Genomic DNA, 25,451 nt, shown 5'->3' with positions numbered 1-25,451 from the left:
GCATCAGGGAAACCTCCGGACGGTCCCTGAAGCCTTCGGAATGCTTAAAACGACCCTCCGAGCAAACCGAACATGTCAGGGAAGCCTCCAGATGGTCCCTGAAGCTTTCGGAACGCTTAAAACCACCCTCCGAGCAACCCGGAAGTCACTTCCGGTTTGCTTGGAGGGTGGTTTTAAGCGTTCCGAAGGCTTCAGGGAAGCCTCCGGACGGTCCCTGAAGCCTCCGGGGGGGCTGGGGAGGCTCTTTTCACCCTCCCCAGGCTCCTATAAAGCCTCTGGAGCCTGGGGAAGGCGAAAAATAGCTTTTAAAAAGGTGAACTCAGTTGGCCAGTGCGCGCATGCGCGCTGGCCAGCTGACAGGGCAGCACCTCGCGTGCCCTGACAAATGGCTTCGTGTGCCACTTGTGGCACGCGTGCCATAGGTTCACCATCACTGGTATAGCATGTGTTGCTTTTACATCCAGCAGATGGCGCTGGTTTTCAAAAAAGCATGTTTTTACAAAAAAGCATGTTTTTACCTGTCACAGGTGTGACATCTATGTAATATACGTATATAAAAACATGTGCGTAGTTGAATGCAATGTTGTGTCAAAATTTCAAAACAATTGGTGAAGAACCATCGGAGATTTGAGATTTTGAACAAACAAACATTACATTTTTATTTATATAGGTGTAATTGATGACTATGGAAAGAATGCACAAAAACTCTGTGACCAATCGACACACTATATGAAATGGAAGATACTTTTATGTTCATGCCTTGTTTGTCTATGTTTGTTGAAAAACATTATATATATTATATATATATATAGATTATAGATAGCTTTAACTACAGGACATGAAATCAACTTTGAAGGAGCCAGGTTAATCTCCAAAACAGAACACCTCAACAAGAGAATAATTATGGAAGCCATCAAAATAGAGAAACACCCCCACAATATGAATAAACGTGATGATACCTCCCGCCTACCAAACATCTGGAAACCAGCCCTAGCCAACAAACGAACACCACCCACCACCCAAGCCGTTACAATACAAAACAACAATGCACACACAGCCAGCACCAATCAGCACCAATCTACCAATCATGATACAACCACACAACCAATCACTCCACTTACTGAAACAAAGCCAGCACCCCATCCCCTCCCACCAAGATTTACAGAAAGACGGCAGCTCTGTTCCCATTTTAAGCCCAAGCTTGAAAATAATTTACCCCCCTTTTTTGTGGCAGCATCTCAAATACTGGAAGACTGCTATAATCTCACTCCTAATTCTTATTTTCTTTAGACTAGCCAAACCCAAATCCTGCAGCCGTTCTTCATATGTTTTAATCTCCAGGCCTTTGATCATCTTAGCTGCTCTTCTCTGAACTTTTTCCAGTCTCAACATCTACACAAGTAATGATAGAGCTGAGAAAAGCCCAATGAACTTACATTATTCAAAAAACTTCGCAGTCAAGGTTCAAGCTTTCTTAAGTTAAACATTTCCTAACAGAACTTGAGAAAACCTCTAGAAAAGGAGATTTGGTAAGAAACCAGGTAGCCCACGAGATGGTGGAACCTCCTGGATATAAATTAAACAAATGTTGGACTCCAGTATAAGATCACTCTGGCAACTACTTTTGACACAAAGCAGCAACCAAATTTGCATACCTCATTGTGGGTTTCACTGTTCCACTGTGTAAACAGAAAGCCGGACAACGAAGGGCAGATGGCGGATTTTTCAACGCAACGTAGAAGGATGGCTAGATAGGATAGCAAAAAAGGGGGAATTCAGCAAGAAATCTGAGATTCAACGCTATTAAAATCTCTTATGTCAGCAAGCTTACTCATCCTCCCCCATTGACTTCCCTTATGAGAAGTTTGCCAAGTGATCATGTGACCCAGGGACACTGCAACTGTCATTAAGTACATGCCAGTTGCCAAGCGTCCAAATTTGGATCATGTGACTGTGGGGTTGCAAGCATGAAAACACCTCTTTTTCAATGCTATTGAATCTTCAAATGGTCACTAAATGGATGGTTGTATGTAGAGGGCTACCAATTAATCTTGAAATAAAAGTTTGAACATTAATAATTTGGAATGGCAGAAAGAGGAGGAAAAAGAGGAGTGAACAACAGTAATTTCTATGAACTATGTTTAGGTCAGGGATCAGCAACCTGCGGCTCTGGAGCCACATGTGGCTCTTTCATCCCTCTACTGCGACTCCCTCTGACTCAAAATATGCGTCATAGCCACCAATGTGCGACACCCACTGGCATGTGATTTATTGAGCTTTTCAAGCCCCGGTAGGCCAACCATGGATACATCCAAGAAAGGAAAAGTTTCAGAAGAAAACAACATTTAATTCAACTACATGTGCTAGTTTTGTGGCCACTCAGGAAATAGTCAGGCGCAGGAGGCTTTTGTGGCTCCTGGTGTTTTCTTTTCTGTGGGAAACGGCTCCAAATGGCTCTTTGAGTGTTTAAGGCTGCCGACCCCTGGTTTAGTTCAAGAGTTATAGCGGGAAAAGTGGAAGACCAAACATGATTTTTTTTGTCCTTCTTGCTCTGTATCAATAAATAACACACTCAAAATACACATTGTAATTAGAATCGTTTGCAGCCTATTTGTCACACCTACATTTTAAATCAGTCACTTTCACATGAGAAGAACTTGGTATCTCAGAAGTCCCAGAAGAAGATGGCAGAGGAACAACCGTGGAATCGAACAGGACTTCACTGAGGTAGCTGTGCGTGTGCAGCGTGGTAAGGAACACCCCAGCTGTACTGCATTCATCGAAGGACGAGGCTGTTTTCTGGAACATGGGATCGCTCTGAAGATAAAAACAGGAAAAAACGGGAGGTGGTGGCTGAATTAAAGCAGGGTGGATTTGATTTAAATCATGATTTACATTCCCTCCTCACTCCAGGGGAAGGATACTGTAAAATCTCCATTCCCTCCCCACTCCAGGGGAAGAAGACTGCAAAATCTCCATTCTCTCCCCACTGCAGGAGAAGGATACTGCAAAATCCCCATTCTCTCCCCACTCCAGGGGAAGAATACTGCAAAATCTCCATTCCCTCCTCGCTCCAGGGAAAGGATACTGCAAAATCTCCATTCCCTCCCCACTCCAGGGGAAGAATACTGCAAAATCTCCATTCCCTCCTCGCTCCAGGGGAAGAATACTGCAAAATCTCCATTCCCTCCCCACTCCAGGGGAAGAAGACTGCAAAATCTCCATTCCCTCCCCACTCCAGGGGAAGAAGACTGCAAAATCTCCATTCCCTCCCCACTCCAGGAAAGGATACTGCAAAATCTCCATTCCCTCCCCACTCCAGGGAAAGGATACTGTAAAATCTCCATTCCCTCCCCACTCCAGGGGAACAATACTGCAAAATCTCCATTCCCTCCCCACTCCAGAGGAAGGATACTGCAAAATCCCCATTCCCTCCCCACTCCAGGGGAAGGATACTGCAAAATCTCCATTCCCTCCCCACTCCAGAGGAAGAAGACTGCAAAATCTCCATTCCCTCCCCACTCCAGGGGAACAATACTGCAAAATCTCCATTCCCTCCCCACTCCAGGGGAAGGATACTGCAAAATCTCCATTCCCTCCCCGCTCCAGAGGAAGGATACTGCAAAATCCCCATTCCCTCCCCACTCCAGGGGAAGGATACTGCAAAATCTCCATTCCCTCCCCACTCCAGGGGAAGAATACTGCAAAATCTCCATTCCCTCCCCACTCCAGGGGAAGGATACTGCAAAATCTCATTCCCTCCCCACTCCACAGGAAATATACTGTAAAATCTCCATTCCCTCCCCACTCTAGAGGAAGGATACTGTAAAATCCCCATTCCCTGCCCACTCCAGGGGAAGGATACTGCAAAATCCCCATTCCCTCCCCACTCCAGGGGAAGAAGACTGCAAAATCTCCATTCCCTCCCCACTCCAGAGGAAGGATACTTCAAAATCTCCATTCCCTCCCCACTCCAGGGGAAGGATACTGTAAAATCTCCATTCCCTCCTCGCTCCAGGGGAACAATACTGCAAAATCCCCATTCTCTCCCCACTCCAGGAAAGGATACTGCAAAATCTCCATTCCCTCCCCACTCCAGAGGAAGGATACTGCAAAATCCCCATTCCCTCCCCACTCCAGGGGAAGGATACTGCAAAATCTCCATTCCCTCTCCACTCCAGGGGAAGAATACTGCAAAATCTCCATTCCCTCCCCACTCCAGGGGAAGGATACTGCAAAATCCCCATTCCCTCCCCACTCCACAGGAAATATACTGTAAAATCTCCATTCCCTCCCCACTCCAGGGGAAGGATATTGCAAAATCTCCATTCCCTACCCACTCCAGGGGAACAATACTGCAAAATCTCCATTCCCTACCCACTCCAGGGGAAGGATACTGCAAAATCTCCATTCCCTCCCCGCTCCAGAGGAAGGATACTGCAAAATCCCCATTCCCTCCCCACTCCAGGGGAAGGATACTGCAAAATCTCCATTCCCTCCCCACTCCAGGGGAAGAATACTGCAAAATCTCCATTCCCTCCCCACTCCAGGGGAAGGATACTGCAAAATCCCATTTCCTCCCCACTCCACAGGAAATATACTGTAAAATCTCCATTCCCTCCCCACTCCAGGGGAAGGATACTGCAAAATCTCCATTCCCTCCCCGCTCCAGGGGAAGGATACTGCAAAATCTCCATTCCCTCCATCTCTCCCAGGGGGCTCTTCTACACCCGAACCCCCAGGTGCTAGTTAGCCGTGTGACACATGAGCGGGCTATCCTGACACAACACTTCTCTACCAAGGTCATCGACACAATCCTGGCGTCTCGACGCCCCTCTACAACATGTATCTATGAGGCAACCTGGCAGGCCTTCTGCAGATGGTGTCACTCAGCCAGCGCAGATCTGACCACAGCGTCCATACCACAGGTAGACTTTTTGCAAATGGGCATGGACAGGGGCCTGGCACCTGCCACACTCAGCTGCCAGGTCGCGGCCTTATCGACCGTCGTTAACAGTGGGCATGGCCGTCCGTTGACCTGTCACCAAGGGTCCACTCATTCTTGAAGGGCGCGACAAACCTCAGACCACCGGTAGCGCATCGCTACCCTACCTGGGATCTATCCCTGGTCCTTGGGGCTCTCACATCTGCTCCATTCGAGCCCATCCATACCATCAGTCTCCGATTGTTGACCTTTAAGACGGCGTTCCTGGTGGCCATCACCTCGGCCAGGAGGGTGTCGGAACTAGCAGCACTATCAGTCTGTGCAGACCTCTGTATCTTCCATCCGAACAGGGTCATCTTGCGCCTCGACCCCACCTTCCTTCTGAAGATCAACTCCTGGTTCCACAGAGCACAGGAACTGATTTTTCCTGACTTCTGCCCACATCTTTCACACCCGTTGGAACGACGTTGGCATAACCTGGATGCTCTCAGGGTGCTCCGTGGCTATGTGAAGCGCACTGCGGCATTCAGGAGGTCGGAAGCACTCTTTGTGTCATTTCAACCATCTTCCATGGGGCAGAGGGTGTCCTCACACACCACTGGCCGTTGGCTGAAAGCGTGAATCGCCCTGGCCTATGACAGTCAATCCCGTCCGGTCCCAAGACGCATCACGCCACACTCCACCAGAAGCGCAGCCACCACAGCAGCCTGGGCCATGCAAGCCTCGGTGGAGGACATATGCAGGGCGGCAACCTGGTCATCACCGTCGCCCTTCATCAGACACTACAAGGTGGACATATACGCCTCGGCTGAGGCATCATTCGGGAGGCAGGTCTTGCAGAGGGTGATCTCATCACCTGGGACCCCTGACCAGCCTAGCTCCCACCCTTGACTTCATTGCTTTGGCATGTCCCATGCTTGGATTCCCCAAGCAGCGCACAGGAGAACGACCGTAGACTTACCTGAACGGTCCTTCTATGTGTGCTGCAAGGGGAATCCAAACCCGCCCTCGGCTTCGGCTGGTCCGGGAACTGACATCACTCCTCGTCTGCCAGCACGGCTGGCCCCTGGAACACTGGACAGTCACTGACTTACTTACCACACAGACTACAGCCTTCCGTGACATTGTTTCATCTCTTGGTTTGGCTGGGACTTCGTACAAAACTGAACCATCCAGTCAGAGGAGGCATGGTCAACAATTACATAACTCAGTCTCTAGGCCAATGGACAAATTTAACCCATGCTTGGATTCTCCTCGCAGCGCACATAGAAGACTGTTCAGGTCGTTCCCTCACCACTCCAGGGAAGGATAATGTAAAAACTCCATTCCCAACCCATTCCAGGGGAAGAATACTGCAAAATATCCAGTACCAGTTCTCCAGAACTGATCAGAACCTGCTGAATACAACCTCTGAAGAAGAGTCATTTTTATAGAGGCCTCACCTCACATTTGCGCTCCGTCTCGGAGACATTGATGTTATTCAAATTTTTCTCAATGGTTTTGTACAGATGCTTCCTCTTAATCGAACGCTTCTTAGAATGGTCCAAATCTTCCTTTTCGCCACCTAGGAAAGTCCAGGAGTGGAATTTTCTACAGCATTTTTAACCAAAGCTTGCTGAAAATATTGTCAAATGCGATTTAATGAGAAAATCCAACACGCCAACTATTGGTTTTTTTTTTTTTAATTCACTCATCAGGAAAAAAATTGCGTTCAAGCAAATCTCAATATTGAAATTCTGGTTTGGGTGACATAATACAACACTATCCTGGAAATTACACATTGTGTCCGTTAACAATGGTGAAAGGATCCTCCAATATGTGTATGTGGAGTTGTTTTGGGGGTCTTAAATGTGTTATTTTTTGCAAGAAGAGGTTAAATCTTTCTATTACTTTTGTTTTCTGCTGCAGAGATGATGCTTAGTAAATCCTGTTTTATATCTGAAGTCAGCAATTCCCAGCTCCAGGGTTGCAAACAGCCCAAACCCAAATCAAACATGGGTGGCACAATTTCTTCTCATTTGAAATGGAATGTAAATTGTTCTGTCATTCTTAGGACCTGATTTAATATACCATATTTTTCAGAATATGACGCACTTTCCCCCCCTAAAAGAGGCTGAAAATTTGGGTGTGTCTTATACGCCGAATGTAGCTTTTTTGAAGCTGTTTTTCAACCCTAATGAGTCACCAACAAGTTAAGCTATCTTCCCTGCTTTGCCTGCTTTTCTCATTGCTTCCATCTCCGACAATCAGCTGTGCTTTACAAGCCATTTTTTTTTAGTTTTAGATTTTATTTACAAACATGTGAAATACACACACAAAACGTAGATGTACACCACATTTACACAATACAATACGAACAGGAGCTTCCTGTTCTTTCTATTAGCAATTGCCAATCGATATCGCTCACCTTATATTGTTTCACCTTCTATTATATTTCATTTGTATTTCACCATTCTTAACCCTCTTATCTTATTCCTCTGTCTGCTATATTGGCTGATTACCTCTAGTAAGTTTAAACCACTTGGATACATATATATGTGTTAATTCTCCTTAACTACTATTTTTGGGCTTTGTTGTCTTCCTTCATTGATCCTTGTTTCTTTCCTCCATCCACCTATACCATTTATCCCATATCTGGTAGTATTCTGTTTCTTCTTTTTCTGGATTTCTTTTGTTAATTTGTCCATTTCAGCACAGTCCATAACCTTTCTTATTATTTCATCTTCGCTTGGAATTAATTTGTTTTTCCATTTCTGGGCAAAGGCAGTCCTTGCCACCATAATATGTAATATTAAATACTGAATTTCTTTTTTATATTTCAGTCATTATTCCTAATAAAAAAAAGTTCAGGTTTCCATTCTATTTTAACACCTGTTATTACCTCTAGCCACTTTTTGATCCTTTTCCAAATTTTTTAGCCTCCTCACAGATCCACCATAAGTGGTAGTATGTTCCATGTATTGATTCACATTTCCAGCATTTTGGGGAGGTATTTGTTGAGATTTTAGCTAACCCTGTTGGTGCCAGGTGCCATCTGTAAAACATTTTGTACCGATTTCCCTTGTATGCAACTGATAGTGTCATTTTTAAGTTTGTTCCCCAAAGTTTTCCCCATTTATCCAATTCAATATTATAGCCAAAGTTCTGTGCCCATTTTATCATTTGTTCTTTCACGATTTTCTCTTCTATTTTATGCTTCAGGAGAAATTTATATATTTATATAACCCGGGGATAAAAAGGGCACATGCGCCCTCAAAACCAGCTGAAGCCAGATGAATACCTGGTAGGCAGATGTTTTTCCCCCCTATTTTCCTCACACAAAACTAAGGTGCGTCATATACTCCGAAAAATATGGGTAGTTAAGAAAAAGAAGAAAAAAAAGCAAATCCTCCTTAAAGCAATAAAAACAATTCAAAAATCCCAGCTCCTTTATATTCATTACACAGCCCCCAACCCTTTTGCTTTCTGCCTCTCTCAATCTGGAGCTGGGTGGTCCCAGGTGCCCAAAGTTTCCCAACGTGACCCTTGCTATTTAAGTATCATACTTGTTACTAAAATAGATGGTTGATCCAATTTGCTCGGTAATGTGAGTGTGGCCTGCATCAATGCTCCATGTTTTTTGTTCTGATGTTCAAATGAGCAAAGGAAATGGAAAAAAATCCATTCAATTTATTGGAGGTGCCCATGACAACTGATATTTTACAACTGCTTTCCTGGCGCCGGAAGGAGAGAGATCTCAGTACCTCTGGAGGGATGTTTATGATGGCCATGTGGGGTATCTCACTTTAACGTCTAACGAAAGATAGCCATGGGAATGTGTGTTTAGTTGGCTCTCAGGGCAGTTGGTAAAGGAAACATTTTCACACTTGTGTATTGGCCAGAAACTGCATTCTGACAAAAGGGTAGGGGTCACTATCACTTTAATTCTACTTGCATTGCCTAAGGGGATTCAGACGGTGCTTTGCCTTAACGGCTTCCATTCTTCTTAATTAAAGGTTCCTTTTGAAATAATCCGTTTCAAGAGTCTTCACTTTCTTAAGTTAGGAGAGGAGCCCTTACACTGATGTTCAAATGAGCAAAGGAAATGAAAACAAAAATCCTACAAAGAGGGGAGGGGTGAAAAATCTTAAGGGGAGGGAGAGGCTTTTAAGAGCTAAACTATTCCGAATTATAGGCTCAGCTAATAGCAACAAAAGGCCACCTGGATCCTGGCTATTCTCAGTCTCTGCAGGTGCAGCATCTCTGCCCAGACCTCCAAGGACACGATAAACATCTGCATGGACAGCGTCCACTCTCACGGCGTAGATCTTTGCGCTGGCGTCAAGGGTACCAGCTGCTACCTGTAAACACAAGTATAAAGAAATGTCATAGATCTCAACCTGGGGATAGACTTTATCCCTTAAATCAGGGGTCCCCAACCTTTCGGACCTCAGGGACCACTAAATTCATAATTTTAAATTCCGCAGAACATTAATATGATCTGCCTAATGACCGGCTGGGTGGGTGTGGCTAGGTGGTCATGTGACAGGGTGGGCATGGCTAACCAGATGTCACTCACATCAAGGGGCGCCTCACCAGGCTCTACTCGCCCCTCTCCTGCCAGCCACTCCTTGCCTACCCACCCGGGCTCCTTAGGGCCCCAATAGGAAGATTGTTGGAGCTAAGCACCCACCATGAGAAAGAGCTGGCAAAACAGCTGGCTCAGCTCAAATTGGATCTGACCGAGAAGGAGGCTCAGCAGAAGCACCTCACTGAGGACTAGGAGCATAGGCTCTCCAAGCAGAGGGAAGACCTGTGGGAGTGCAAGGCCAGGTACTGAGATGGTCAGCCAGTTCCAGGCCATGATGCAGTCCCACTGGAACGAGGCCCTACGGCTCTTCGCCACCAGCAGCGCTTCCCTCCAGCCTTCGCCCAAAGCCCCTCACCAAGAGGCTGAAGCAGACCCAAGTCGGAATTTCTCCGACCCACACAAAAAAACCCTGAAGGCAGAGACTCTCTGCAGCAATACAAACTTTCATTGCACGTATCCAGCCCAGGGGCCGTAGTTTGAGGACCACTGATTTAGTGCCATATAAAAAACGCAAATAATTTTTCTGCGGACCATCAACATTTTCTCACGGACCACCAGTTGGTGACCGCTGCCTTTTCTCCTCTACCTGTTCACCTGAAACTAGGGCTTTCCAAACCAACATGGAAGATCAGCTTAATTTAGAAATAGGGTCAGGAATATTACTCAATGTTTTCATATCTCAGCAAAAATGACTTTTGCAGTATTTCAATGGACATACAATAGGCCCCAGGAGTCTCAGGAGCAAATAGAAGGTGGACAGATCCACCTGTTTGGGAGGTGGGGAATGGCTGGTCTTTATTTATTTCTAGCAGTCTTCCAGATAGGTTTGTTCCATAAATCTCTAGAATGCTGGCCAGGTATTGGGAGGAGAGGGTTCTTCCGAAAGGAATGTAACCAAGAGGAAACGGTCCCGTAGTTTCATGCTCATCGCCCAGGCATCACAGTCTCTCAAACCACAGGGGGTTGGACTAGAAGACCTCCAAGGTCCCTTCCAACTCTGTTATTCTATTCTATTCAGTCGTGCACAACACGCAATATGAGAGATAACCTAATGTTTGCTGTTCATATTCTATGTACACCTAAGGAAGTCGAATTAGGAAGAAACCTGACCTTGAAGTTGGTGAGCTCGGAATCTTTCTGCTTGAGTATTTCAGTCATATAGTCAATGAGGTGTAAGCCAAATACATTCTTTGTGGTGATTTTCTGGAAAGAAAGACACAGTTAAAACAACAACAAAAGGTGGTGAACAGTATGTTTAATCAATGAACTGTGCGCATCACCAAGGTCAAAAAAATTTCAGCCTTGAATTCTACAAAACAAAGCTGGGTATCATACATATATCCATTTTTTTAAAAAATCTCAGAATTCCCAGTCAAGTGAATTTTCATGGAATGTGCAGTACTAATGCTAGTAAGTTGGAACAGTTCTTGTGTATAGGTGCGAGAAGCGAGCAGAAGTTGAACTCACGTTTTCTGTTGAAAGCTTGATGCACGTGGAGTAATGATCTGCAATCTGAGCATTGGACAATTGTGGGATTGCTGGCAGCGATGTCTCTGCTTGCCTACAAGACAAGTGCAGACATAAGGGCATGGATAAGGCTCTGCCTGCCTGTCTATCCATCTGTCCATCCATCTGTCTATCCATCTCTACCATATCTATCTATCTATCTATCTATCTATCTATCTATCTCTACCATCAATATCTATCTGTCTATCATCTTATCTATCTATCTCTACCATCTACATCTGTCTATCTATCATCTTATCTATCTCTACCATCTACATCCATCTATCTATCTATCTATCTATCTATCTATCATCTATCTATCATTTTATCTATCTCTACCATCTACATCCATCTATCTGTCTGTCTATCTATCTATCTATCTATCTATCTATCATCTATCTATCTATCATTTTATCTATCTATCTCTACCATCTACATCCATCTATCTATCTATCTATCTATCTATCTATCTATCATTTTATCTATCTCTACCATCTACATCTATCTATCTATCTATCATCTTATCTATCTCTACCATCTACATCTATCTATCATCTTATCTATCTATCTCTACCATCTACATCTATCTATCTTTATCATCTACCAATCCATCCATCCATCATCTATCCATCCATCCATCCATCCATCCATCCATCCATCCATCCATTGAACCTGGCCCAGTTTTGTAAACTAATCGTGCTAAAAAGCCCATCTCCTTAAAACCTTCAAAGTGCATCCTAGCAGCCACTGCATATTTGAGTGCAATGACTCTTTTTTGGCAAGTATGTTTATGTGTGTAAAGATTGCTCTTACTTGCTAGCAGGAGACTGTACGGACAGAGGCGACTCAGTGCTAAACTGTAGATCGTACACTCTGGAGCGTCTCCGCTGCTTCCTCTCCCGTTCATCGTCATTCTGCGGGCAGTTCTGCAGCACAGGGGTGCCAGAGGCACTGAGCGGCTGTCGCCTGGTGCCAGGGGACACAAACACACTGCCGGAAGAGGCACTGCCTTGGGAGCCAGCAGACTGTGGTGTTGAAAAGTTCATAATCACTAGGAAAAAAAGAAACACAATCAGACAGAGGTTCTAACTGATAGGCCAGGAATCCAGACTATTTACAACTAGAGACTGAAAATGTGTAGGCCCTTGGGGAAATGCTCAGCAATCCTCACTTCTGTCAATGTTGGATAGGGTGCTGGAACAGAGCAGCTGTCACCTTATATTTGTGTGCTTCGCCACCATGCAATGACAGTCTGCCATGAACTCTGGGGAGGGTGGACGGGAGGTGGAATGCTTGGGGGAAAGCGAAAGTAACTGCTGTATCTCGGAGTTGCTGCTTCAAGGTCACTGAAGAAAGCAGCTGCATACCAACCTGCATTTGAAGCGTCCCTTCTGAAAACATCATTTGAGCCTGATTGGCCATTGGGAGGTCAGCGATGGGAGGCAGTTAAGGGAGGAAAATGTTGAACTTAGTTAGGGATTTTGGCGGACGATTCTCAGTTCTGACTATGCAAATAGAATTATACCTTTTTCAACCAAGCCAAGGATTGTTGCATTTAGGACAGGGGTGTGGGAATTCTGGGAGTTGAAGTCCACAAGTCTTAAAGTTCCCAAGTTTGGACACCCCTGATTTAGGAGAAAGAGGTTAAAGGCAACTAATCCACAGATCCGTTAAGTACCAATAGCACTTAGACCTATATACCGCTTTATAATGTTTTCCATCGCTGAGCAATTTACAAACTTCTTGAGAGGTTTAAGTGCTGGCAGGTCTGACAGCAGCACCTAGAATGTGACAAGGGACTATCCCTTATGTAGACACTTTTTTACAGGCTTCCCAAAAACTGCTTAGGGTTGCAAAGCACTATGAAATGGTATATAAGTCTATTGCTATTTCCCTTCCTTCCCTCTCAGTGGTTAGAAGGCAGTATTGAAGGCTGACAACTGCCCACTGCCAGGAGTTCGATCCTGACTGGCTCAAGGTTGAGTCAGCCTTCCATCCTGAATAGGGTGGGTCCAATGAGGAGCCAGATTGTTGGGGGCAAGAGGCTGAGTCTGTAAACCGCTTAGAGAGGGCTGTAAAAGCACCGTGAAACAGTAGATAAATCTAATGGCTATTACTATTACAGGAACCTTGCCCCAGCCTTCTCCAGAGATGCTCAACAAAACACGTGGGAATTGCAATTTGCAACTCAACCCCTGGCTAAGCATTCTGGGAGTCGTAGTTCCCACTGCTGGAGGGACGTGGCAGGGCGGGGAAAGGCCGCTTTCGCTTTACTGCAACGTGCATTTAGGGCAACTGCAGACCTGCTGTAGGTCAGAATCTAAGAACTCCGACGTTCACGAATTAACACGGGTAGAAAACAGCAGAACTAAAGCGAGGCCTCCCGCGCGTGCGCACTTCCTCCCTTTCAAACCTCCGCCCGCAGCCGCCTCAATCACCCAACTTGGATCTTTTAAGTCAATCAGACGGCGGGTTTAGTCCGCCGCGATCAGCCGAGCCGATTGAACCGTCCAATCAGCAAACACTTCAAATCCCCGCCCTTCCTCACGTAGAACCAATCAGCGCGCAGTTCCCAGGCGACATTTCTCCCAACCCCCTGGTTTGTTTGCTTTGTGCGCGCGCGTTTCCCACCTTCCGCCGAAAGTCGCAAGCTGCCGAATTTACCTCAGGCAGGAGTTTTAATTGCTTCATTCCCGTTTTGGCCCGCAAGGCGCTTCGCTCACCAGAGTTCGGGGGACGAGTCGATGGCCGCTTGTAATCCTCAGGCGACGATTCTCTCCCCGGCGTCGTCAGCGGCCATGAATTCTCCTCGCTATGGTGACGCGGCTAGTTTGAATCGTTCCCGCGGCCGCAGTGCGCAAGCGCCCAGGATGTATGAAGTCATCACGCAAGGAGCGGATTTGGAGTGACGCGCCTTGGAGTGGGCGGAGTTAACAAGTGACATGAGCAATGCTGGGTGCATAGAGCTAGAAATAGTGAAGAGAGTCCTCTCACAGGTGGTACTCGACACCCATAGTTCGTTCAAAGTTACAAGGGCGCTGGAAAAAGTGACTCGTGACCGTTTTTCATAGTTTCAGAGTGAACAAAATTCAGGTTCATGGAAACTGGTTCATTAACAGAATAACAAGAATTGGAAGGGACAATATTCCCTCTAATTTTTTTTCAGTGTGTGCGGAAAAGTCTAGCGTTTGAGCAGCACATTTTCATGCCTGAGCACCTGAATGTTTTTCATAGATGTCACCCAAGACAACGAAATCAGTGTTCTTTGAAACTCAATTCTACCATGTAAATATCCATTAAGTAAAGAAATCTCCCTATACAGGTAGTCCTCAATCTACGACCCTAATTGAACCCAAAGTTTCTATTGCTAAGTGAGACATTTGTTAAGTGAGTTTTGCCCCATTTTGCAACCTTTCTTGCTACATACAGTTAAGTGAATCACTGCGGATAAATCAGTAACCTGGTTGTTAAGTCAATCTGACTTTCCTACTGACTTTGCTTGGCAGAAGGTTGCAAAAGGCGACCCCAGGACACTGCAACCATCATAAATATGAGGCAGTTGCCAAAGAGCCAAATTTTGATCATGTGGCCATGGGGATACTGCAAGGATCATAAGTGTGAAGAACAGCCGTAAGTCACTTTTTTCAGTGCTGATGTAACTTTAGTCATTAAGTAGATGGAGATCCTCCCGTTCCGAATTTAACCGAACACAGGTAAGAACCTACTTAAGGACCTACCTTGTGGCATTAAGAGTGGCCAAACGTTGACATTGCGCCACTCTTATTGCGTCCGCAGAGAACCATCCTGCCGCCCTGTTTCGGGTGACCCGCTCCCTCTTGTCACAGAGGCCGCGGGAAGCCCCTTTGCAGGGCAGGGCAGAGGAATTTGGGGAATACCTGCAGGATAAAATCGCTCAAATCCGGAGGGAATGGGTCCCCTTCAGTGTTCCAGAGGGGACGTCCAAGGCGAGTCTTGAGAGACCATTCTGGGAGGAGTTTGTCCCGTCTCCAACCTTCCCTTTCTAACGAAGGTTGTAGAGAGTGTGGTGGCTCAACAGTTCCCACGTCACCTGGAGGAATCTGATTATCTAGACCCGCGCCAGTCCGGCTTCCGACCCGGGCACAGCACAGAGACGGCCTTGGTCGCGTTGGTGGATGATCTCTGGAGGGCCAGAGATAGGGGTTGTTCCTCTATCCTGGTCCTATTAGATCTCTCAGCGGCTTTTGATACCATCGACCATGGTATCCTATTGCGCCAGCTGGAGGGGTTGGGGGTAGGAGGCACCGTGTTGCGGTGGTTCTGCTCCTACCTCTCTGACCAGACGCAATGTGTGTTGGCAGGGGAGCAGAGGTCGACCCTGAGGCCACTCATTTGTGGGGTGCCGCAGGGGTCGGTCCTCTCGCCCCTCCTGTTCAACACATATATGAAGCCGCTGGGTGAGATCATCCGTGGTTTTGGGGTGGGATACCATCTGTACGCTGACGATACGCAGCTGTACATCTCCACCCCGAACCACCCCAACGAGGCCGTCAAAATGATGTCCCGGTGTTTGGAAGCCGTACGGGTCTGGATGGGAGACAACAGACTCAGACTCAACCCCTCCAAGACGGAGTAGCTGTGCTTACCGGCCCCCCGGTTCAACCAGTGTATTCCATCGCTGGCCATCGGGGGCGAGCAGCTGGCCCTCGTGGAGCGGGCGTGCAATTTGGGTGTCCTCCTAGACGCCCGGCTGTCTATGGATGACCATGTGGCAGCCGTGGCGAGGGGGGCATTCCACCAAGTTCACCTGGTGCGCCAATTGCGCCCCCTATTGGACCGGGATGCCCTTCGCACAGTCACTCACGCGCTGGTGACGTCCCATCTGGACTACTGCAATGCTCTCTACATAGGGCTCCCCTTGAGATGCACCCGGAGACTACAGCTGGTCCAGAATGCGGCCGCGCGGGCAATTATGGGGAGAACGAGGTTCACCCATGTAACACCTCTCCTGCGCGAGCTGCACTGGCTCCCTGTGGCCTACCGGGTGCGCTTCAAGGTGTTAATCACCATCTTTAAAGCGCTCCATGGCACAGGACCTAGTTATTTGCGGGATCGTATCCTGCCCCATACATCCCTGCGACCAATCCACTCTCACAGAGAGGGACTCCTCCGGGTGCTGTCCACTAGGCAGTGCCAGAGGGCGGCGCCCAGGAGTAGGGCCTTCTCTGTGATAGGCCCAGCCCTCTGGAACGACCTCCCCCCAGATATTAGGACAACGACTGATCTCCGCTCCTTCCGCACGAAACTCAAGACCCACCTGTTCCAACTAGCCGGCCTGGCTTAATTAGAACTCTCTAACCTCCCTGGCAATTTTAAACTGTAAATTTAAATCTTTTGGGTATTTTAACTGTTTTAATTGTTGTAATTTTAGTGTTATTTATCTTAACTTTGTGGCTTTTATTTCTATTTGAATTGTTAAATGTTGATGTATTTACCTCCTCCATGCCACACGCCTGTATATTTGATTGTACATCGCCCCGAGTCCCTTCGCGGAGAGGGCGCGACTGATAAATCGAATAAAATAAATAAAATAAATAAATAAGTAAACTTGTAAGTTGAGGACTACTTGTATTCAAGTTCAATGGATGACTCTATGGGAAAAGGATCAAAACTTCCCTCTATCCACTTTTTCCATACTATGGATTACTTTATATGCTTTATACTTTCCTCCTTACTATCCAATAGTCTGCAGTGATATTATGAATAAATTGCTAATTGATGTAGATTAGCAATTGGGGCACATAAAGAAACAAACAAAGAGGGGAGAGGAGGGAGGGGGAGGAAGGAAGGAAGGGAGAGAGACACACACACACACACAGAGAGAGACAGAGAGACAAAAAAGGAAAGAGGAGAAAGAGAAAAAGAAGGGAGAGGAGGGAGGGGGGATAAGAAAAAGAGGCAGAAAAAAGAAAGAGAAAGAGGAAAGGAAGAAAGAAGGAAGGAAATTAAAAAAGAAAGACAAAAGGAAGAAAGAAAGGAGAGAAGAGAAGCAATAGAGGCCAAAAAAGCAAACAAGGAAAAGTAGGAAAAACTTTCACTGGAAAACACTATTTTTCCATCAGCGCAAAACTTTCCTAAACAAGGTTAATTTTGTGGATTTTGAGTTTCTGGTCTAGGCGGACCAAGAAGCCTCTGTTTTCTTTTTCTTTTCAAGCAATAAAATCAAATAAAATCCACGGAGCACCAGCTTGACTCCCCCTTCCTCCGAAAAAACCTTGAGCCCCAATGCTCCGAACGCAGAGGCTGGATTCAGACATGTGCACACCTGGCATGGGTTTCCACTTGCTTGTGTGGCGAGCGCCTCCCACACATCCGCATCTCAGAAGTGGAGCCAACAGTGGGGAGCCCAGTGGTGGGGACGTAGCCGACAAACCACGACGGAAGCATGCTCCACACGTCCCGCGGAGAGTTTGCTGTTGCCACTGATTCCCCCCTCGGTAACTTTGATCCAGGAGGGAACGGCCTCCCTGTCAGTCAGCCACACGCCGGCGGATGGAGCCCAATCATAACCCTAGGCGGCCACATTTCTTTTTTTTTTCCACATGTTTTTTTTTTATTTTTAAACATAAAAGACAACATTAAAAAAATTTCATCCATTACATACAGCATGTCATTTGGTTACAAGTGTTTTTGCATCCGTATTTTCGATTACATATACAATCACAGTTTTGCCATCCAATATAACCAAAAACCTCACTTTCATTGTACAGCTGTTGGAAGAAAAGTCCTTCTGGATTCGGCCCCAAGTGGGGAAAAAGACACTGGAGACATGGAGGCTGCTTGGAAAGATGGTTTTAATGGTGGACAGGACCACGTGGCCTGAGTCCTGAACAGAAAAGGTGATCACATACTTCAGTGTTGGTGGAGAAGAAGAGAAGGGAAAGGAAGGGCTGAAGAAGGGCTTGCAGGGCTTTTTATAATCTGTTCGGCCCCACCTATCTGTTTCCTGTTCCTGCGTAAGAAATGTATTCTGATTGGTTGTCAGACTCACATGGGCCCATGCAAGGGCAACCCTCTAGGCCAGTGATGGTGAGCCATTTTTGCTTCACATGCCACAAGTGGGGGGAGCGCAGGGGGGTCGTGTGCGGGCGTGCCGCACCCATAAGGCAATGTGCGACCCGCCCAATGCGCATGCACGCACAACGTGCCACCACCCCATTTTTACATGCTTTTTTCACTTTCCCCATGCTCCAGAGGCTTTATAGGAGCCTGGGGAGGGTGAAAAGAGCCTCCCCCCGGTGCCCCGGGGGCCCTCCGGAGGCTTCAGGGATCGTCCAGAGGCTTCCCTGAAGCAAAGTGACTTCTGGTTTGCTCGGAGGGTCGTTTTAAGCGCTCCAAAGGCATCAGAGAAGCCTCCGGACGGTCCCTGAAGCCTCCGGAGGGCCCCAGAGGGGGCGGGGGGCTCTTTTCGCCCTCCCCAGGCTCCTATAAAGCCTCTGGAGCCTGGGGAGGGCGAAAAATGGCTTTTAAAAAGGTTCACCATCACTGCTCTCGGCTGAGTTTTGAATCCAGGTTTGGCTGAGTTCAGATGCCATGTGGGGAGTTGGGTGAAGGGCCAATATTATCATGCCTTCATTCCCATCCCCCTGGAGCTGAAGGGGAGAACTCTTTATTATGTAAAGTGGACTGGCTTGGCCTTCTTAATGGCCCATTGATAAAGTGAGGATGGGCAGGAAGCTGCAGGAATTTACTTTGTGTTTAAAATGTGTTTCTCCCTTTTTCATATCCAGGAAAATATAATAATCTGCCCTTTCAATATTTCCCAGAATATTTCATTTCTCTGGGAGAGGACTGGGTGATAACTTCCTACACAGCATATGTTCAATTAATAATATTTCTTTCTTTTCAATAACCTTAATTCTCTTACATTCTTGAATGTCTGCTTAACAACAACATACCTTTATGCAATCATTGTCTCATTTTAAATATTTTTACAGTATAAAAGAATTTACCAAGTGTTTATGTTTGTATATCTTTCACTACTTTCAACAGGATATCTTTATGGTATGCACTTAGAGTTATATATTATATTACCAATCTTTTATCAAATGTACATTGGTTCATTTATTATCTTTATCCTTCATTTTATAACAAAAAATTCTAAATTATTCATATATATGTCAGTGTTTCATTGTATTATTGTTAGTCTAACAAGATTATTATGTTTTTGCTTTTCTCCTTCAATTAAAACATTGTATCGTTATTAGTCTATTTAACCCACATTATTATTATTAATATTAATAATAATTGTATTATTATTGTGTTGAAAGAAATGTCCTTCTGGGTTCTGCTCCAAGTGGGGAAAAAGACACTGGAGACATGGAGGCTGCTTGGAAAGATGGCTTTAATGGTGGACAGGACCACATGGCCTGAGTCCTGAACAGAAAAGGTGATCACATGCTTCAGTGTTGGTGGAGAAGAAGAGAAGGGAAAGGAAGGGCTGAAGAAGGGCTTGCAGGAATTTTTATAATCTGTTCGGCCCCACCTATCTGTTTCCTGTTCCTGCGTAAGAAATGTATTCTGATTGGCTGTCAGTCTCACATGGGTCCATGCAAGGGCAACCCTCTAGGGCAGTGTTTCTCAAACTTGGCGACTTTAAGTCCTATGCTGGCTGGGGGATTCTGGGAGTTGAAGTCCACAGGACTTAAAGTCGCCAAGTTTGAGAAACACTGCTCTAGGGCCAGGCTGAGTTTTGAATCCAGGTTTGGTTGAATTCTCAGATGCCATGTGGTCTGTTGAGTAAAGGCAATATTATCATGCCTTCATTCCCATCCCCCTGGAGCTGAAGGGGAGAACTCTTTATTATGTGAAGTGGACTATCTTGGCATTCTTAATGGCCCATTGATAAAGTGAGGATGGGCAGGAAGCTGCAGGAATTTACTTAGTTTTTAAAATGTGTTTCTCCCTTTTTCACATCCAGGAAAATATGATATTCTACCTTATCAATATTTCATATTTCTGGGAGAGGGCTGGGTGATAACTTCCTACAATTGGATAATTAATAATTAATAATAATTGATTATTGTATTCTCACTTTTCTCCTTCAATTAAAACATAAATAAAACATTTTTCATGTCTAAGTTCTTTTTTCCAACCACTGATAAAACAAATCCCATATCTTATAAAATTGCTCGTCTTCTTGTTCTTTAATTTCAAATGTCAATTTGCTCATTTCAGCGCACTCCATTATCTTTCGAATAACTTCTTCCTGTTTTGGTATCATTTCGTTTTTCCAGTTTTTTGCAAATACGATTCTAGCTGCTGTTAAAACGTTTAGAATCAAATATTTTAAGTCTTTGTTGTAAATTTCTGCTATGATTCCCAGTAAAAAGTTCTCTGGTTTGAAGTCTATGTGTTTATGTATCATTTTCTCCAACCATATGTGGATTTTAGTCCAATAGCTTTTAGCTTCAATACAAGTCCACCACATGTGGTAGTATGAACCCGGTATCTGATGACATTTCCAACACTTTTCCGATTTATTCTTGGACATTCTTGCAATTCTCGTTGGGGATAGATGCCACCTGTAAAACATCTTATACAAATTTTCTCTATATGCAGTTGATATTGTCATTTTATAATTTTGAGACCACAGTTTCTGCCATTTTTCTAAATACCCAAAGTTTTTCCCTCAAGCTATCATAGTTTCTTTAACTTGCTCCTCTTGTAATTTAGTCTCTAATAAATATCCATATAGTTTTTTAATTACTTTTTCATCAGTACCAATTAAAATTTTATCTAACTTAATCATTTCATTGTAAAGACCTATTGATTTTCTATCTTCATTATATCTAGAATGTATCTGTAAGTATGAATACCAATTCATTTCTATTCCTTCTTGTTTCAACTCTTGAATAGATTTGAGTTCACCCTCTGTATTCAATATTTCAACATATCTTACTGTTTGTTCCTTTTTATATATTATTGGATATGAAAATGCTTCAATCATTGATATCCAGGCTGGAGTTTTTAAGTAGTGTAATCTTTTAACCTTTTCCTAGTTTAATAACAAGGCCTCCCTTATATAATGTCTTCTAAAATAACCATGTGCTTTAGTTCCCTTATACCATAAAAAAGCATGCCATCCCAACAATAAATCATGACCCTCTACATTCAATAATCTGGAATTTTTTAGTGTTACCCACTCCTTAATCCACATCAGGTTTGTTGCTTGATAATATAACTCCCAGTCAGGTAGGCCCAGTCCTCCTCTTATTCTAGCATCTTGTAGCAATTTAAGTTTTATTCTTGCTTTTTTCCCCTTGCCAAATAAACGTCAAGACTATTTTATTTAGTTCTTCAAAAAGTCCTTGCCTAATCTAATTGGAATTGTCTGGAACAGATATAAAATTCTGGGTAAAATGTTCATTTTAATTGTAGAGATTCTTCCTAACATTGATAGTTGCAGATTTTGCTATTTCATCAAATCAGTCGCAATTTGTTGTTTTAATCTAATATAAATATCCTCCTCAAGAGTGCTACATCTAGTTGATAAGTATATCCCCAAATATTTAACCTTACTTGTAATTTGAATCTGCGAAGCTTCTTCCAACTCTTTCTTTCGTCTTAATGGTATGTTCTTTGTCAAAATCTTTGTTTTGTCTTTATTTATTTTCAAGCCTGCTACTTTTCCATACTCCTCTATTCTTTCCAACAATTTGGGTGCTGTCTCAAATGGGTCTTCAAGAATAAATACCAAATCATCTGCAAATGCTTGTAGCTTAATTTTCATTCCTTTTATTTCTTCTTCTTCTCTAATCTTTCTATTTAAGACGTCTAATGTTAAGACAAAAAGTAACGGTGATAATGGGCAACCTTTTCTCGTACCTTTCTTTATTTCAATAGAATCTGTCAATTCTCCATTTACCATTATCTTTGCGGTTTGTTTGTGATATACCATTTGTATAGTTTGGATAAATTTCTTACCAAAATTCATCTGTTCCAATTGTGAAAACATGAATTGCCAAATCACATTGTCAAAAGCCTTCTATGCGTTGAGAAACATCAAAGCCATTTGTTTTTCAGGATGGGCCTCGTAGTATTCCAAAGTGTTCAAAATCATTCTCATATTATCTTTAATTTGTCTCTTTGGTAAAAAACAATTTTGATCAGAGTGGATAAAGCTATTTAGATACTTCTTGAGTCTGTCTGCTAATATAGATGCGAATAACTTGTAATCTGAATTTAATAAAGATATTGGTATATAATTCTTGGTTTGCGTTAGATCTTTGGGTAGCAATACAATATATGCTTCTGACCATGATTTAGGTATTCTGCTCTCTGATATCACTTCATTCATGACTTCTAAAAGGGGGAGAGACAAGATTTCTTCAAATGTTTTGTAGAATTCCACCGGAAATCCATCTGGACCTGGGGCTTTTCCATTATTTTGTTTTTTGAGTGCTTCCGTTAGCTCCATCATTGTTATTTTACTTTCCAGCATTATTCTAGTTTCATCTGGTATCTGGGGAAGATTAGCATCCTGTAAATATTTTTTAACTCCCCCCTCTTCCATTTTCTCTTGTTGATACAGCTCAGCATAGTAGTCTTGTATAATTTTCTTTTTCTCAGCATTTCCATAATGAATTTGTCCTTCCTCATCTCTTAATTGGAATATTTTCTTTGCCTCTCTCTCTTTTTTCAATTTGTATGTCAATCATCTGCCTGGTTTATTTGCATTTTCAACGTAATTCTGTTTAGTGCCTCTGATTTTTTGTGCCAGTTCTTCCTTTTCCAGTAGATCTATTTTATGTTTGATTGTATCCATTTTTATTTTAACATCTTTTTTTGTGGCGATCTCTGTAACTCTTTTCCAAGTTTTTTATAGTCATTGTCTAGAGCTTTATGCGTTTGTCTTTTCTTTAGGTTTCTCTTCCTTGTGTAGTCTATTATCAGGCCTCTAATAACAGCCTTCATTGTGTCCCAAAGGTTCTGCATTGATATATCTTCTTTTCTATTTTCTTTAAAGAAAAAAGCCAATTCTTTTTCCATTTTCTGTGTAAAATCTTTTTCTTTCAGTATGATATTATTTAATGTCCATCTAGATCTTATCCTTTGGCCTTTCCATTTAATTGTGGATTGTGATCCGCCCATGTGCTTGCTTCAATCTCAATTTCTTGTACATTACAAATCAATTCTGTTGAGGCCCATATCATATCAATTCTGGAAAATGATGAATGTCTATTTGAATAAAAAGTATATTGTTCTTTTGTAGTATTTCTTTCTCTCCATATGTCTTTTAAGTTTATTTCATCTATCATCCTAAAGAAGGATTTTGGAAGCAGTTTTCTATTTAACTTTGTTGTTTTGTGTGTTTTATAGTCCATGTTCTGGTTTACAATGCCATTAAAGTCTCCCATCATGCAAATATCAACGTAGTCCAAGTCCAAAAAAAAATTGTGCAGTTTTTTTATAAAATTCATCTTGCTTTTCATTAGGAGCGTAAATTCCAATTTAAAGTATTTTTTAAATATTATCCATAATTTCCACCATCAAAATTCTTCCCTCTTCATCTGCATAAATTAATTTTGCTGGAATATTATCTTTAATATAGAAGATCACTCCTCTTTTCTTGCAGTTCACCAGAGTAGTAAATGTTTTCCCAAGCTTTGGTTATATTAGTAAGTGTTCATGTCTCTTTTGAATATGCATTTCTTGTAGACAAATTAAGTCGCATTTTAATTTTTCTAGATTGTTAAATATTTTCTTTAAATTGCTTAGTTAAGTCCATTTATATTAGTTGTAATCATTTTTTCCTCCATGTTTATATTTTATATACAGGATTTATAGCTCTAGTTGATCTGGGTTCTCGTTGTTCTCTGAGGATTACACCGCCCACCGCGCCTTCTTCCTTATCAATTCTGCCTACGGCTCCTTCTACTTTTTCAGGCTCAATTATAGGTGTCTCAGTAATTGCACTAATAATTCTTCTTTTCCAGTTTTCTCAGCCATTTCTCTAAAATGTTCTGCATAGAAAGCTTCTGTCTTGTCAATTGTATCTATTCTGTATCTTTGTCTTTGCCATGTAAATAATAAACCTTCCGGTATGAGCCATCTATAATTAACACCTTTTTCGATCAGAACCTTAGTCAAGAATTGATATTCTCTTCTCTCTCACTCTTCTCAGAATTTGTTTGAACACTACAACCTCTTTGGCTTTGTATTCTAGTTTTCTATCTCTCATTTTCTGTAATATTTGTAGTTTGATTGCTTTCTTGGTAAATCTTACATGGACTTCCCTTGGAAGGGCATTTCTCATTGCGTATCTTGTATATACTCGAAATGCTTCATCTATACCATCCATCATCTTCTCTTGGGATATCTCTAAAACATTTGTCAATATCTCAGATATTATCTGTACTAAGTTCTCTCCTCTTTCTTCTTCTATGTTTTGAAATCTTAAAAAAAATTCAGACCTATCCATCTCCCATGCTAATATTCCACTGCTCTCCCTTTCCACATCGCTCACTCTGCTATCTAACTCCTCAAATTTCTTCTCTTCTTGTTGAACTTTTTCTTCAATTTTTTGAACTCTATTTTCATATTTCATCATCCAGTTTTGCATATCTTCCATTTTTCCTTCCATTTTAACAACTTTTTATTCTATTTTTTGGGTTTGCTGTTCTATGTTCTCAGTCTTCTTTACAATGGTATCTAACTTTTCATCCTTACTATCAGCTCCTGCTTGTAATTTTTGTATCGCTTGCATAATTGAATCTAAAGTTATTCCCTTCTCCTTTTCTTGTTGAAGCATCGACTATTGATCTTTGACCTCCTGCTGGTGAGGAGGCAGGGGTTGTTGTCGTGGAACCAACAGGTGTTGTTTTTCTACTCATCTTCTAATTTTTTTACTTCTACAATCTAGTCCAGTTAATATCACAAAAATTTAAAATTTAAACATCAACTTATGGGGTTAAAAGTTTATAGGTAAAGTAGAGGGGGAGAAAAAAAAGAAGAAAGAAAGGGGGGAGAAGAAAAAATAAAGCTCTTTCACTTAAAAAGAAAAGTGAGAAAGAGAAAAGGGAAAAAAAGGAGAGTAAAAAAGAGTAGGATAAAATAAAAAAGTAAAAAAAGAATCTTCAATCCAATTTACTCATATTTAAAGCAAACCATCCATTTATATCTAATATCTTCAAAAAGTAAGCATAAAATGAAGAGAGCAATAAGGAAGAAAAAAAATAAAAAATCAATACTTCAGAAAGCCCCCTCCCCAAATCACCATCTTCCCAGCAAGATAATATGAAAATAGTATGAGATCTGCCACCAAGCTAAAAAAAAAGAATAGATTCAGTCTCTTTGTTATTATTATTTTTTTAAGATAAGAGTCTTTCCAAGGTCACTCTGAGCTTTCCCTTAAAGCTTCTGTTTAGTCTAAAGTAAGTTTCCAGATAC

At 43.1% G+C, this 25,451-nt stretch overlaps 1 protein-coding gene across 3 annotated transcripts in view; it reads right to left on the bottom strand.

The window, feature by feature from the left end:
• NCAPH (non-SMC condensin I complex subunit H) overlaps positions 1-13,894 on the bottom strand; it is a 39,535-nt gene extending 25,641 nt beyond the window's left edge. Inside the window, exons 1-8 of one of the 3 annotated variants that reach the window (XM_081960979.1) lie at positions 13,686-13,894; positions 11,835-12,072; positions 10,983-11,076; positions 10,626-10,718; positions 9,147-9,285; positions 6,388-6,509; positions 2,625-2,817; positions 1,656-1,747 (exon numbers count right to left, since the gene is read on the bottom strand). In XM_081960979.1, the coding sequence (XP_081817105.1) occupies positions 1,656-1,747; positions 2,625-2,817; positions 6,388-6,509; positions 9,147-9,285; positions 10,626-10,718; positions 10,983-11,076; positions 11,835-12,067 (966 nt within the window). In that variant the 5' untranslated portion in view covers positions 12,068-12,072; positions 13,686-13,894. Of the gene's footprint in view, positions 1-1,655; positions 1,748-2,624; positions 2,818-6,387; positions 6,510-9,146; positions 9,286-10,625; positions 10,719-10,982; positions 11,077-11,834; positions 12,073-13,685 lie in introns of those variants that run through there. The other 2 variants (XM_081960978.1, XM_081960977.1) reach the window with 2 other exon arrangements.
• Positions 13,895-25,451: the final 11,557 nt, after the last annotated feature.

Source organism: Natrix helvetica, assembly GCF_964273705.1.
Source record: "Natrix helvetica genome assembly, chromosome: 8".
Classification (NCBI taxonomy): domain Eukaryota; kingdom Metazoa; phylum Chordata; class Lepidosauria; order Squamata; family Natricidae; genus Natrix; species Natrix helvetica.
Note: the sequence above shows the minus strand (reverse complement) of the source record. Positions and strands in the feature narration are given on the sequence as shown.